Raw genomic sequence first — 15,979 nt, forward strand, 5'->3', positions numbered from 1 at the left:
CTACTATGTGTTTGACTTGATTTAATCTCTGTTTTTTTGTTACCCCAGGGCCATCTGCTCCAGTCCATCAGGGGGAAATGAAGAGGTGGAAAAGGGGCGGAGCAAGGACATGAAGACCTGCAGATTGGTTTGTACCAAAACACAGCATCACCAGGAGAAGTGGGATTTTCTTATGCTATAGGTTCAGTTCAGTTCGTGTGTGTTTGTGTGGGCTGATCAGCCAGTATTTTGGCTTATTTAGGTAAATCTGTTTGTTTTTGTTCTTCTTGTCAGTTTGGGTAAAAGAGGTCAGTTCCTTTGACCTCTTTCATGAACCCAATATTGTTATTTTGTATTATTTACCTAAGTTTGTGTTTTGGGATTTTTTGGACTTATCTGGCCAATTCCAAATCCATTGGGATGAGTTTAAATCCCGGTTTTTAAAAACATGACTTTCACCTCCTGTTTCTTCAAGGATTCTTAAATTTGAAGTTGATCAAAAATGTTTCCATAGGTTCAACAAGAAAATGGGAGCAAATTCAACTTCCACTTTTAAAATAATCAGAAACAATTTTGATTGTCGTTGTGCAGATAAAAACACGTTTCGATGTCACTGTTTTGTTTAAAGTACTCTTTTATTGGTCTCACGGTTTGTCAAGTAGTATAAAACATATTCAGTCACAACGTATTTCACAGTTAAAAAATATATATATTTTCTATTTACTTCCAAAAATAGTATAAAAACATACAAGTAAAAGATGGAGCTGATAGTCCAGGTGACACACTGTCATGTTTTCCCGTTTTTCCGTTTAATCACGGAATGGATCCAGTCGAGATAATTGACCACTCTGGTGTAAACTCCAGGTTTTCCCGGCTGGTCGCAGCCCTCGCCCCAGCTGATGATCCCATACAGGAAACTGACATCACCCTTCGCACAAGCCAGCGGGCCGCCAGAGTCGCCCTGAGGAAGCACATAAGCAGACATAGCTCATGCATGTAAACATACATGCACAGATCAAAGCTCTCGCATGTAAACAACTGAGTCACACACTTGAAACCCGATGCATGACTAAAAACTGTATAAACAGTCCGCTCGGACGTTCGCTGTGAGAGGACGGAGTTTAAATGCTTCAAGTGGCTGGTGTGTCGGTGAAGATGCCTCTAAACCTGCGAGAGCCTCAAAAACTTCCACTTCTGTCCAAAGATTCCCCCTGACATCGCATGTGCTGCCACATATAATTAGAAAGCAGAAGTTTTTAACTAAAACCGAAGCAGAAGGTCAAGCCTGGAGTTTATGGTTCCCAAAATACATCATGATTAAGCATTGCTTCCTGTATTCGAGGGGAATTGAAGCCAGTTTTTATCCGTTTCCCCTGAATTTAATAATTCAACAAAGAAAATCTCACATATAAAATGTTTCATTTAAATTCCTCCAAAACAAGATAAAATAAAATGCGAATGTTTCTTTTTTCTTCACAGTGTTAGACCATATTGCCTGTTTATTCTATTGTGTTTTTATTTAAGTGGGGCTAAATAGAAATGGTCACCACACTGTTTTTTTTTTCAGTTTTTATTTGCCACAAACTTTCATGTTTTTTTTTCCTCACTATGTGCCCAGCGATTCCTGCAGGCCCGATTCAGAGTGGAGGCTTCAACCCTCCTAATCATTCTCCGCTCGTCTAAACGCGCTGCCTACCTGGCATGCGTCCACGCATCCACTGAGCCCTGCGCAGATCATGTCGTCGGTGACGTGGTTCCCGTAAACTTGTGGCCGCTTGCAGACGTCATGAGAAACCAGCCTGACTCCTGCCTCCTGCAGAGTAGAGTAACCATTTGCCTCTGTAAAGTCGAAACCACAAATAGCTCATTAATTATGTAGAAGATAATAATATATTTTTTAAAAAAAACATCTTCTTCTATGGGATTGGGGAGTTAATAAACTCCTCTTTAGTGCCGATTCGACTCACTTTCACGCGTGCGTCCCCAGCCGCTGATCGTGCAGCAGTAGCCTGCGGGAAACTTCATGTTCTTTTCCGGGAGGCAGATGGGCCTGATGAACGGGGTTCTCCTCACACACCGCCCGTCCTGCTTTTTCAGCTTGATTAGAACTGAGAGAAAGAGGGAAAAAAAAAAAAAAACATAAACATGAGCTTACGAAATGGGTTAGAAAGCTGAAGAAAGTGGGAGACTAGAAGACTCCGGGGGCAATGCCCGGCAGTAAAGAGCGCAGCTGCTGCGTGACGCACGGCTCCGAACGCAGAGCGGGGGTCTTAACTCATTTGAGTGTTTCTAAACAAGGACGGCGTTTGTTCAAACTAGAGTGACTCACTGGGACATTTGTAACTGAATCCTTGCTGACAGAGGCAGTTTTTGATACGGGACAATGGACAGTCGCTCAGGGGGTTCTGAAGAGGGGCGGCACACAAGCAGACGTAAAAAAATAAAAAGAAGTTGCCGCTTAATGCCGAGCATGGGGAGACCGTTTTACAAGCTATTTGTTGGACTGCGCTCCAAAAATGAGTTTATTTCCTACATTTTATTTGATTACTGGATGGATGGAGGAGGCACCAATAAAGCAAGGCCGCTTACCGATGTCGTGTAGCGTCGGATTAAAAATGGAGAAGTGTTTATGGAAGACGTAGTCCTCCACGTCAAAAGTCCGAGTGTTGGGACCGGTGAAGTTGAAGTGGTGCTGACCGAGAACCACGCGCAGCTGAGACTTCACAGGGCTGAGGGGAGAAACCAGTTCAATTCAGCTGCAAGCAACACAGGGTCACGATAAAATAATTTTTATGCAAATGAGCTCGTCTGTCTGAAACCAGATCATCACAAAACGCCCCAATGAGAAGAATTTTTATCAAGCGGCATAAACATGCAGGCAAACTTTTCTATCCTCTCTAAACTCAAATAGATCAAATTTCTTGTTTTTGTGCACAAACTTAGTGAATAAAGCTGATTCTGTTTCTATTATAAGTTGGGGAGTTTATGTAGTTTGACTCTAACTTGTCTTTCATCTCCCATCATCTTTACGAAACACAGAGTGACCGATAGTGACCTAAGGAGAGGGATTAAACTTGAATGTAAAACACCTAAATACAAATACTTTAAGCGTATCTGTATTTAGGTCTTCAAGGAGAAAAACTACCTGTTTACTAAAATCAGGTGAAAACACTGTCTTTGAGCTTTAAGGCTTTAGTCAGAATGTGACTCTGAAGCTCATAGATTGAGAAAACGAAACTCTGTATCCCCATCTACAAACCTCTAAAACATTTTGCAGAATATAATGCTTCCCTTTTCACATTCTGTTAAAGTATCTGGATAAAAAACAAAAAAAAAAACAAGATATTTTTTTGGTCTATATATAATAAGTAGTGCAGCTGAACTGCACTGCATACTTGCTGAAGAAGCAGTGAGCAGCAGAGAGGACCCAGCAGGAGGAGATCAGGCTGCCGCCGCAGAAATCAGACTGTCCAATATAAATGGCTGCCATCCACGGATGAGTTCCCGGCAGGGCTGCGTTTCCTCCGAATATCCGACCCCTGGCTACCGCTAACCTCTTTTTGTGTTTTACCCCGCACACAGGATTTCCGGCTCGCTTGGAGGAGTTGGGCTTTTTGATGTTAGGCAAGGCGTTGAATGGGATAATCCGTCGAGAAGCAGCTGAAGAAAAAAGAAAAAGGTTAAAGCAGATAAATATTCCAAGCAATAAGACGCAGCTGTTACTGTAGCTCTCTAAATAAATGAACGCCTCGGATCATCTAACAAACATCAATACCGCACACAAATAATCAGACAAAACACAAACTGTGGTTTTCAGTTGATCAATAGACAAAAGTCATCCAAACTAGCCAACAACTATGTGAAAAGTAATTGCTTTTTAATTAAGCACCAGGGTTTCCCCCAGAAAGCTTGCTAAGCTCAGAGGTAGGGGCGCTGGGGCCATTGACTTTTGAGTTTAAAAATCTTTAAAGGTGACAGAAAATGTTAAAATATCATTGGGGGATTGTGTATTATTGGAAGACATTATTAACAACACCTAAACTGTCTACAGGGTCTCAAAGGCAAACATGAAAAAACTAAAACAAATAAACGATGCTTAGCCTGGTGGGGATGCAAGTAAAGCCTGTTGGGCCGCCAGGCTTAAAATACACTGGGGGAAACCCGGAGCACCATTTTGGCAAAGTGGAGTTTCACTATTTATATGGTTGACAACTTAAGATAAGCTAAAACATCTTTAAAAAAGCATCAAACTGTTCCCTGAGCCCAACAAATGAGGCCATTTCTAAGGCTTTGGGACTTCAGTGAACCACAGTGAGTCATTATTCATAAACGCATACAAGATGGAAACACTAGAGAGCCTCCCGAAGAGAGTGTGTGTGACATTAAGCTGGAGTGTACTTGGATCACAAAGTGAGACAATGAGCCAAATCACAATAAAATGAAGTTTCAAAGTGGTCCAGTAAAAGTACAAACTCGAAGCCTGATTTAAATGCTGTGATAGAACCTTTAGCAGGCCATTCATGCTTCAAAATGTCACATTGTGGCTGAATCAAAACAGAAATCCCTCCTCAGTGATGCAAAATCTACTTGCCAGTTATGAAAAATGCTTGGTTACAGTTGTTGGCAAGTTACTAGGTTTGGGGGTGTGATCACTTTTTCACATAAGGCTAGCAATTTTACATTATCAGATGAAATCCTCATTAAAAAAATTATGCCTTATTTTTTTACTTTCTTTATCTTTAATTTAAATATTACATTGAGGATCTGAAACGTCTTCACAGCTCTGCTGGTAGCTTCCTTCCCAGTAACGTTCATGGCCTCCTTCCTGGTACAAGAATCCTCTAAGTGTCTCTTTAAGGTGATAGTGTTTGGGTGACACGGCCTCCTGTCTCTATGCAAATCGTCTGCTGGAGAGCGGGAGAAGCTTGTGGATTCTGTGCATACCCCTGGCACCGCGACAGAGAGCCGACTGGGCCAGATCCCACTCGGCTCATAAACATTCAGCTGCACCTGACATGACGTGTTGATTCGGGCTGAGTCATGCCTCATTCTGCCCCGCGGTATCTGGCTGAGCCCAGGTTCCAGAAAAGCTCCTTAGATAAACTCTCGCTTTTTGATTGCGGCTCGGCTCGGTGGAGATTAGCGGCGCTCAATGCGCTTTCAGTTTCTCTCTTTCAGATCAGAAAACGCCAAGGTCTTTAATCGAATGATAAAGCGCTGAGCTTATTCTCAAGCGACGAAGTGTCACTGTGTCGATGAATCAAGAGTTGCGATACAGAGGGACCTGTATGCTTCGGGACGGTAAAACGAAGGAATGTGGGCGAAATTATATTACATTTTTTAAGAAAAGGTTAAGACTAATTCAGACTTAGTTCACCAGACATTTGATGAAGCAGCTAAACACAGGTTCACATCTTCTGTGTTAAACAAGGAACTATTGAAATTTTCCTTTTATCAAGAAAAATAAAGTTCAGATTCTGAGGGTTGTTTCGGGTCATTGTGCATCTTTGCACAGCAATTTTGTTCTTATTTCAACGATTTACGTCTGCGGTTAGTATTTGTCTTTCTGTGTTGATTTTTGCTTGCAGGTTGTTTATGGTGCACTTCAAGTGTGTGAGATCAATTTGAATCTTTGGTCAAATTTAACAGTTTGGCCTCTCACCCACGACGGCTTTGTAAAGACGATGGATGGATGGGATTTAATGATTCTTACATCAAACATGTCAAATATGGCTTATGGTTCATTGTTTTAACCCCCATGACGATTAGGGACCACAGATTTTAGAGATTCCCTCTAAAAATGCTCATAACTCCTTATTTTAAATGTTCCAACAGCAAATATATCTCAATGTGCATCGATACACACAGTTTCAATCGTGTTCGCACTTCTGCAGAAGCTAAACTCTACAGCTTCCCTTTCTGCCTCTCTTGGGGGGCAATGGTACCAGATTTACTAGATTTACCAGGGGGGGCAGTGTTTGTTTTGTTTTTAGAGGGAGCACAGAATGAAAATTAAGAAAGAATAAAAACAGGACAGTCTTTCACCATTTAGCATATTAAGTGAGCTGATTACAAACCCTATATATAACAGATGAAAAACGTGATCCTATCTCAATACGAGTGGAGCTACAAGAGCAACACTTTAATTTCTAATTTATTAAAACAGTGAAAGTAAAAATTTTAAATCAAGTTGGTCCAAGAGATTCTAAGGACTGTCACTGGTCTTTTCTTTCGAATATTCTGAATGTGCTTCACAAAAAGAAATCTGCAAATAGGCACATCTTCTGTGAATAACTTAAAATGATGTAGGCTATTGAATAAATATCTTCAAATGCTGAACCATGGAGAGGTTAAACTGCCAGACTAAAGAGGTGGAATTAGAAGTACAGGGAAGGGAAGGTCATCAGACTCAAAGGCTGTTATGGATAAATAGATTGACCGTCCACCAAATTACTTTGAAATCACGTCCTTCTTTCTAGGAGCAATTCGCTTTCGCTGTCAGCCGAGGCAGAAACTTTTTATCGTTCTTTGATTTATCAATATTTTCCAAGGATCCTATATCTTGCTGGTCATGAATTGCGCTCTCTTTCTCATTTTCTCTGAGCATTCCTTCCCGTTTTCGACATCATGTTGATGTCCAAGACTAACACAAAAGGCCCATTTTTGTAGCTCACCAAACGCCGTTTCCTCTTTATCTGTCAGCTGTTGCCAATCTCTCGTCACGCAGGAGGGGACGTCGCAGTACTCCCAGGAGATGGCGCTGTCAGTCACTGTGTAGCACCACGGCTTCACGTCCCCATCTGGGTTTCTGTGCACACGCAGATGCAGCGGGTTACATAACACAGAGGCCGACCCTCTCACATCAGATTTTCAGGGTAAACACATAAAAAAAATAAAATAAAAAAAAGCCAACTGTGTTCAAGTCTTTGAAGGATTTTCTTTCTTGTTACCAGAATGTAGCCTAAAAGGCTTCCTTTAGCGATTCTTAAAAGTTATCTCTTGGACGTCTGGAACATTTTTCAACACATCCCATTTGATGTGGGTGTACCGTATTGCTGCGAGGTAGTCATGGCAACAAGAAAGGCTAAAGAAAAACAGTGGGAACCGGACACAGAGCAACTGTGTCAGAGATAAAACCTTTTTTCACAGTGCGTCTCTCAAACGCTCAAGGTAGTTTGTTTTTTTATGCTTCTGAGTAAAACGCGGTGTGGCCTCGTCCACTCGGGCTACAAGCTTTATTGATAAGGAGCGGCGCCGCTTTTTAAAAGAAAGCTGGAAATTTCTGCTTTAGAATAGAATTTACGGGAAATACAAAAAACGAGTCTGGTTCTCCTGATAAGGCCGCCGGCTCCTCTTATTGTTTTCATTTCGGGGTGCAGCGATGGCAGGATTCCGGCATGCACCCACCTGCAGAAGGCATGCTCCCCGAGACCCTTGAGGGCCGACGCGTTCACCGTGCCGAGGTGGAGCTCGTCGAAGAGCAGGTGGGAGTTCCAGGGCAGACACCGGGCGCCGGACTCAGCGGTGCCCACCACTCCTCTGTAGCTTGTGCCCCTGCTTGTGTAGCACCGAGTCTCTGGCACTGCACAAACACACGCGACAGGCAGAGACACACGAAGCGAAATCAGCCTGGACAGATTTATTCCAGCAAAAACTCAAGCCAGCTGAGAGAAAATGTCACTTGTCTCTTTGCCTACCACTATAATTCACACAACATTCATGTATCTGTGAAAAACTAGAAAATTGAAACACTTATCTTCTATTCTAGATACAAGCAGCACCTAAGTGGGGTGTGGAGGGATATTTCTAAATTTATTAGACTCACGAGCGAAACAGAGTCATGTTACAGTTACTTACCAAGGCTGCAGTCGGGTCCACCGTAACCGTTTCTGCAGTAACACACTTCCTTTCCGGTGGACGTGATCAGCCGACATGTTCCCTGATTTTTACAAGGGTTTCTGCGACACTCTGAAAACACACAAAACATCACATAATCTATCAAATGGCATAAATAAAGAAGTGAAGCAAGAACATCCTAGAGCTGACCGGCGGAGCAGCTCTTCCATCTTATCCGGTTTATTGAACATCGCCCTTACTTGATGTCCAGTTAAAGTCCGAGTAACAAAAAGCCACATTCACCGTCATGCACAAGGGCAAATATTGCAAAATTTCTTACAAATATTTCCAAATTAGCACCACAGAATCTGTTTTTTTTGAATGTGAAAAAGCACGTAAACAAAAATCACAAAATCCCAGAAGGACTGTTCAATGTGAAAAGATGTTTAATATTAATTTGTTTTAAGAAGAACTTACTGAATGCAGAAACAGCTTTTTAACATTTCAACAGTCTGTTAATAGGTTTTATCAATACAGTCTCACAAAACTGGTCCTTGAGAACGTCTATGGTGGTGACATGGGCAAAAATGAGTTTGTAAAGTGAGGCTAAAATAAAGTGCAGTATTTACTTTAATCTAAAAAGAGTTTGGGAGATTTTCGCAGCTCACTCTCCACTATTTTCTGGAATCCTGACACTGTTGTGTGACACTAAGAAATTTTAAGTAGGTGTGGCTCAGGCGGAAAAACAGTAACTTTTGATTAACGTCCTTTCTGGTGCTGAGAGAGCTCCCTAGTAATTAATTAATTTGAGCTTCTCATGAATCATATCCTGGCCGGAGGGAAACTGGCTCCTCCCCTTGCCGCCTCTGGAAAACAAACACATTTCATGGTTCTTTCAACGCTTCTCCAGCCATCCAACCCGACGTCTCTGGTTCAAGAGTGGCCTAACAAAAGCAAAACCAGACCTCCACGTCCTGGACGTGTCTGTGTGTAGGAGCTCCTGAAACTCTTGAATGGGATTCGTCTGCTGCTTGGGCAACTGTCTCAACCGCACTTTTTCCTTCCACTCAGTCTTCCATTAATGTGCTTTGACAGTGAACACCCAACTTCTTTCGCAGTGACCGCTTATGGGCTTGCGACCTTTGAGGAGGATGTTAATGAGTGTGTGTATGAGAACTGTCAGGTTTCAACTGAGTAGGCAAGATGATGGACAGATGGATTTGGGATTTTCATTGGGTGCAGCAGCCTTACTCGTCATTATTAACAGAAGTAAAAGCTTTAAATATTAATTCATGTGTAATTAGTCTATATAAAATACGGGTTTAATTCTTTCGTCGCAGTTTCATTCACTCTTTGTGTGATCCATCCATGTCCCACTGTTATTTTACTGTTTTACAACCAACCTTTTTTTGGCCTGCGTATGATTTATCGCCTCCTGTTTGCTCTGTATCTCGTTTTGCAAATTCGGACTGAGTTCAATATGAAGCTGTTTTCTTCTTTGCGTCAACCTGTTTGCCTCTTAATCGGAGTTGGGAACTCACAAATCACAGCGGTGCAGTGGTAGACTGGATCAATTTCATTTATTTGTTCATTTATTTTTTTGCACTTGTTGTGGAAGTGAGCAGATTTTTCTTTTATTTTGGGCAGAACTGATGTAATTTAAGCCCACACCATGATGACAGAAAAGAAGAAAAAAAAGAGGACCACATGGGAGAGTATAAAACGCTCCAGTGATGATCTCTTCTTCATGCGAGAAAATCTGTCAAATTCCCATGAACATCCCTCCGCTAAGATAAAAAGCTCAGCGTGGACCCGCGGGGTGTGTTCTATATAACACCAACCCTGAGTCACTGTGAGTCATATAATCTGCCTTTTATTCAAAGGCAAGGTTACTCCTGTAGCTATGGAGCTGTGATCAAAGAAAGGGAAGGGCTGCTTCTGCTGAGCAGGTTGTTTGAAAAAAGAAAAAAAAAAACATTTTCTTCAGAATAAGTGGGAAGGTGATCCTTTTCATTCAACGCAGTAGTTTGTTCAAATTGTATTTTCTATACGTTTGTCTTCGTATGCTCCAATGTAGACACAATCAAAGTTGAGAGAAAACACTGCTTAGGTCAACGCAACCTCCCGTCTTGGGTTTCACTTCTTAACAAGCCGACAAATGGAGGCAACGGAGCGCAAACAGGACGCGCTCGAGGCACAGCAACAAAGGCAGAGAGCATATCTTACTTGTGTAGTGGACTCTTTGACAGCTGATTTCCCCCGCCTCACATGTGCACTGTTCCACGTTACGGAGGTGAATTCGTCCCCAAGACTCTCCGATGTCATAGCGCCGCAGGTGTGCGGCTTCATAGCACTTCTCTGAAAGGCAGCGGGTGGAAACGTGAGAGGAGATCAAAGAGCTCAATGAAGCGTAGCGAGGATGGATAAGCTGTGCAAAATGCATGCTAAGTGGCTGAGGTTTCTTTTTTTGTTTGTTTGGGTTTTTTTTTTTTTTTGGGGGGGGGGGGGGTGTTTGCTGTTGTTGTTGCATTGACTGCATGTGTTAGAAATGAGGAAACCTTAGTAACAAATGAGTCAGAACTAAGTAAACACTCTAATGTCTCTCAAATTCCTGCCTTGAAATCAAAAGTATGCTAAAACCCAGAATGAATGCAGTGATATATTTTTTTTTTGCAAAGCTTATGAAATAAATGAGAAAAAAAAGGAACATTAAAATAAATGTTTTTTTTTTTAATGTAATAGTCTTTCACAGGAGCCTTCATTCTCCAAGGACTTTTTTAACAATTTTTCACGCTGCAACCAGAAACTTCACGGTATTTTTTTGGGACATTTCATGCGAAGTAGTGCAAAACCGTGAAATAAAAAATAAAAAAGCAACACGTTTTTCTATTTCTTTATTACTAAAAATATGTAAACCAATAAATAAGCAATACTTTTACAATTTACACTTCTGGCCTTTATGGAAGAGTGGCAAGAAGAAATCCGATGCTGATAGAAAGCCAGAAGTCGTGTTTGTATCTTGTCACCGAATTTCTCAGGTTAAATAAGACCAAAATTAATCTTTCTGCTCTATGAAGAAAACACAATGTGGCTGCAAAGACCAGTTCTAAAATGCTTTGATTTATGTGAGCTGTCTACAAATGAACACTGATAATGTTTTAATTTTATTAAGTGTTGACACTATTATGTCATTTCTCCTTTCACGTCACAGTTTCCATTGGTTTGTCTCAGCCTGTCACAGAAAATCCCAGTGAAATACTCTGCAGTTTGTGGTTTAAAGAGAAAATGTTTAGAAGTTTATGAGAAATGAATCTTTTTTTGGTAGGTGAATATTAAGCCAACTATAGCAGGAAATATGAGTGCTGACTAACTTTGCTCGCAGTGTCTCCCGGTGAACTCCTCGGGACACGAGCACTGAAAAGATCCGGTTTGTGGGATGGCTGTGCAGACGCCTCCGTTCTGACAGGGATTCCTCCAGCGACAGGGATCGAGTTCTCTGCGAGACGCACCTCGAAAAGGAAGGACAAGAAAATTTAGTGGAGGAAGTGAGTGAAACCTCCACTCCAATTAAAAAGGACACTCACCAGCAGATTGAGCACAGAAGCCCCACTGTCTGTCCCGGTCAAAGTTGTGTGTGAGGGAGCACCTATGACAGAAGAAACAGTTCAACAAAGATGAGTAAAATGCCCAGATGCTGATGAATTCACAAGTTTTGATTAATTTGTGCACGTTGTTGTGAAACACTTGTTACCTCTACAATATTGCCCAGCAGCAATTTTTGTTGAGTGAAGTAAATATGTAAATGTTACTCAAATCCAGCAGCAATGAGCTGGTAATAATGTTAGTCAGTCTCATGCTAAGCTGTGCAGACACTCTGTCTGCACTGATGAAGACTTACCCTCCTCTGTTAAGGTCAATGTTGATCATTGAATGGTGACACAGAGACTGAGCAGAAATTTTATCCTATAGATGATTTTTAACATGAAAGTCACCAAAAGGAGCCAGGAAATATCTAGATGATCAACAAAACTTTTTCTGTGGACAGATGAGACAAAAGTTGTGCTTTTTGGAAGGTCTACATCCCATTACGTCTGCCATGAAACCAACAACCTTTTCCTTACAGCCAAACACGTTGGTGGTAGTGTGATGATCAGTGTGGCCATCCAGATCTGGGCAGATTGCTGTAATTAAAGGAACCCTGCACTTTCTACGTGTGTGGCTAAAAGAAAACTAAAATCAAGATTCTGAAGTGGACTAGTCAAAGTCCAGAGCTAAATCAAGTTGAGACCTTGCAAGAAAACCTTAAACAAGCCGCTCAAAAACTCTCCAATGTGGCAGAAGGAAAGCAGCCCAAAGACTGAGTGACACAACCAGTTATGAGGCTCAAGAATTTTTTCAGTTTGGTTTGGCTTCATTTGTTCGATAAATGAAATCTGGGTCCCGTTTTAAAAGTTGCTTAATAATCTGCAGGAAAAAAACATGTGTTTTTTTTCCCGTTTTGAATTCTTGCTCATCTTGTCACCTCGCATTTACAGCACAGAGCTACAAACCTGCTGCAACACCGCTGAGCCCGTGAGCTCACCAGGGAGACATGTGGGGTCTCATTGCAAGAACTTTAGGTGTAGGTGGACAAGTGCTGTTGGGCCATATATAATTGCATATACGTTGCTCGAACTTGTTGGCATCCACCCTTCCTGTCTCGACTCCAAGTGACGGCAACTGGAAAGATATTTAGCATGTCTTGGGTTGTTTCTTCCAAAATAATAAAAAAAGAAAGGCGTTACAACTTGAAGTCATAAACAAAACAAAAAAAGCTTCATTACGGTTTTATGGTGGCAGCTGTTTACACACCCTCAGGATGAACTGCCAGAAATATTAAAACGTGGGATAAACTTCCGCTGTTATCACAGTTTTAGAGGAAGTGTCTGTGTTTATCTTGAGCTACCTTTTTCAACACAGCCGACGGAGATAACTCAAAGAGTAATGAAGACATGATGACATGATGAGTCCCGTCAACAATTCAGCAGCAAGGAATTTATGCAAGTCTCCCTTTTGGGGGGAAGATTACTTCATCCGATCTCTGCTGTGATGACACTGCGGCATGAATCCTCATGCACAGCCAGCTGTGAATAGGTGTGACTACACTGCTCAAGTTACAAACCGCATCAGCGATCATTCAGCGAATCGCTAGGCTAACCCGCTAAACGGCAGGCGAGAGGAAACAGTCTGAGTGAAGGGAGGTTTGAGCTTGTCGCCGATTAACGACTGCAGTTGTACCTACTGAGGCAGATCCAGCTGGCTGCCTGGGACTCACCAGGGTTTGGAGCCGGAGGTGGTGATGCAGCGGTGATGGAGCCATCCACCCTGACGAAAAGGGAACTTGCATTCTTGGCCAGATGTGGTGAGAACTGGGAGAAGAACCAAAACCAAAGGAAAAAGTGGCTTTTAGTTTGTTCACAGAGGAAACACCGACATCTCCAAAAACGAAAAAATAAAAAAGCAGAAGTTTATATTTTTTTTGATACCTGGCAAAAAAAAAAAAAATGTTCAAACTTGTTTAAGTAGGAGGAGCTGCAGAGATCAGAGGCTCAGGTGGGAAAGTTGGCCACCTGAAAAATATTTAAGACTGGGGCAGGATTTCACCTTCCAGCTGGAAAATGACCTTAAATATACAGCCAGAAACATATTGGATCAGAGGATCTCCTCAGGACCCGCAGTCCTTCACGCACACTTAACTCAAATGATTGCAGATATGCAAAAAGTTCTGTGCTTCGTCACGCAAAGCTGTACGTACTGCTCAAGAACAGAGAAATGGTCTATTCTACTGAAGATGTTGAGAAGTTTTTCCTGGTCAGGACATCTCATAAGTGAATTTGTTATTTGGCAACCATGTTATTTATTTTTTTTTATGTTAGTTTTTAAAGTGTCAAGATTTGCACATAACTTCATTTTATTATATGTCTCATGACATCATGTTTAAATATTAAATCAGATGTTATGATCAGTTAGTCAAGTAGACTTTTTACAAAATACTTTTAGACGGCTACTTTTTACTTTTACTTGAGCACAAATATACAGAAGTAAATGTCAATTTTTTTGGGTACTCTCCCAAACTCTGCCTATGACAGTTTTAAAAACTTTAAAAAGTAAAGGTAAAAGTGGGAAACCAAAAAGAAAATTAGGTTCCTTCTGCCTTGTCACCTTGGAAACACGGTATTGATGTCCACTTTTTTAATACCAGAATTTGGGAAATATTCTATATGTTTCTCTGTATAATTAGATATTGAGATCAAATAGTTACTCCATTAAGTAGACTCCAAATATTATACTTTTACTCGTATTCTCTTCTTTTTTCTTCCTTTTTTTAAATTAAATTATTACTTTTTATTTTTTACTTGAGGAGTAGCTGGCTTCTCTGCTCACCTCTGGATAAACACTATATTTGTACCTCCCTTCCCAAAACTTACTATCACTTCCTTTCCAGAGAACTTATGCCTCATTTCCAAACATTTTGCTCCGACTCTGTTCATCATAACTGAAACAGGAAGCCTACCTTTCTTGATCGGCGCTATGGAGAAAACAATTTCAGATCCAAACACCAACATGCGCTGAAAATCAATTAAACATTAATTATTTGTTATTCGACTTTTAATTTTTTTGTTATATCCGCACGCACAAAAACAAAACACACAAACAAAACAGGAGAAAACTTACCGCTCCTCCACTGAAAGCGAGTAAGAGAAAAGCCAGCCTGACGTATCCCATGCTGAAAGTTCACATCTGGCGTTCTAGAGAGGCTAATTTCCTGAAGTCCGTGAAGCTGTCACGTTATATCTGTCAGCTTCAGCCAGCTCTCGGTCACAGGAGACCCGGGAATCCCTGCAAGTAGCGTCCTGTTCCTCACCGTTTTAGGCTGCGATGAGTAAACCCGTTGCGTCATTAGCCTGATCTAAGTTAAACGCATCCCGTATCCAGGTTGGTGTTCCCTCTGTTACTCCTCTGCAGCCGCCCACGGTTCATCACTGAAGCTAATCGGCTGGGAAGAGAGGGCAAAACTTTCCACCCAGAGGCGGAGAGCAGAGGTGAGGACACGGGCGACGGGAGCATTGCCGAACCCCCCACCACTCCGCCCCAAAATAAAGCAAATTAAAAAAACTTCTTCTTCTTCTTTTTTTTTTTTTTTTTTTTTTTTTTATCCATTATTGGTTATACAAGGGTGGAGGACTGACTGGTTGCCTTGGGTGAATTATTTATTTACAAAATAAAACAAAATAGTGTAATTGTGTTACAGTTACAAATGAAAGCAGAAGTTTACATACACTATATAAAAAGACCATGATTTATTCATTTATTTTTATTTTTTTCACATTGTCTGACGTGAAATATGAATAAACTTTTCCTACTTTAGGTCAATTTGGGTTTCCCAATTTTTTTTTCTATTTGGAAAATGCCAGTATAATGAGAAATTGAATTTTTAAGGCGATTTTTATTACAGTTTTTAAAGTCAAAAGTTTAAATACACTTCATTAGGGTTTGGTACCATTGCCCTTAAACTGTGACTTAAATGCATATTATATGATTATTTTACAGGTGAACATCTTGTCAAAAACAATGAGGGAGTATGATCAAAAGCAGCGTTTATTCTTTAAATATTTTATTCTTTTTTAAAAATATCATATCTCTAAGCTCAAGTGTTTCGTTTGTTGCCAGAACTCAGAAATTCAAACTTCTGAGTCGGAAAATACTTTGAATGTACGTGGAGCGTCAGCAATAGTACTCTGCGGTGGGAGTGTGTTTACTTTTACAACTCACTTGCAAGATTGCGTCTACATTCAGTGTTACACGTAGCACCTGCAGCTCTGCTGAATAAGTTGAAAGTGGTGTTTGCACGTGGAAAGTACAACTTGACTCGATCCTGGTCAGATGTAGAAACAGTGGCCACTTCATCTATAAATGTGACGCAGCAACATTGTGTGTTCGAAATGTAAAACGGTTTAGCAGCGCTGAATAAACACGTGTCAGATGAGTAGAGTGTGCGGACAGAAAATATTACGGTACGGAGCTGTGGTACATGTCACATCTTGATGCAGTGAAAGGACGTGGCTGGAAACACCCGAGCGTTTCTACATGCGATCACACCCCGACAGTGTCTCCATGCCAACCG

At 41.2% G+C, this 15,979-nt stretch overlaps 1 protein-coding gene across 1 annotated transcript; it reads right to left on the reverse strand.

The window, feature by feature from the left end:
- Window positions 1-595: 595 nt before the first annotated feature.
- LOC122819976 (hepatocyte growth factor activator) lies at window positions 596-14,958 on the reverse strand. The gene is made up of 14 exons (XM_044097079.1): window positions 14,530-14,958; window positions 14,369-14,423; window positions 13,130-13,223; window positions 11,400-11,461; window positions 11,187-11,324; window positions 10,042-10,173; window positions 7,837-7,947; window positions 7,387-7,561; window positions 6,654-6,787; window positions 3,375-3,639; window positions 2,569-2,708; window positions 1,947-2,087; window positions 1,676-1,818; window positions 596-940 (listed from the first exon to the last, which is right to left on the reverse strand). Exons 1-14 carry the CDS (start codon window positions 14,578-14,580, stop codon window positions 767-769), a joined length of 1,815 nt encoding a protein of 604 aa, XP_043953014.1. The 5' UTR covers window positions 14,581-14,958; the 3' UTR covers window positions 596-766.
- Window positions 14,959-15,979: the final 1,021 nt, after the last annotated feature.

Source organism: Gambusia affinis, linkage group LG18 (genome assembly GCF_019740435.1).
Source record: "Gambusia affinis linkage group LG18, SWU_Gaff_1.0, whole genome shotgun sequence".
Taxonomy (NCBI): domain Eukaryota; kingdom Metazoa; phylum Chordata; class Actinopteri; order Cyprinodontiformes; family Poeciliidae; genus Gambusia; species Gambusia affinis.

Excerpts from the sequence above, each read along its gene's own strand:
- LOC122819976 (XM_044097079.1), bottom strand. The coding sequence starts at position 14,580 with ATGGGATACGTCAGGCTGGCTTTTCTCTTACTCGCTTTCAGTGGAGGA. Across the intron at positions 7,562-7,836 it reads TGGACCCGACTGCAGCCTTG|TGCCAGAGACTCGGTGCTAC; the intron begins GTAAGTAACTGT and ends GTGTTTGTGCAG. Across the intron at positions 941-1,675 it reads GATGCGTGGACGCATGCCAG|GGCGACTCTGGCGGCCCGCT; the intron begins GTAGGCAGCGCG and ends GTGCTTCCTCAG.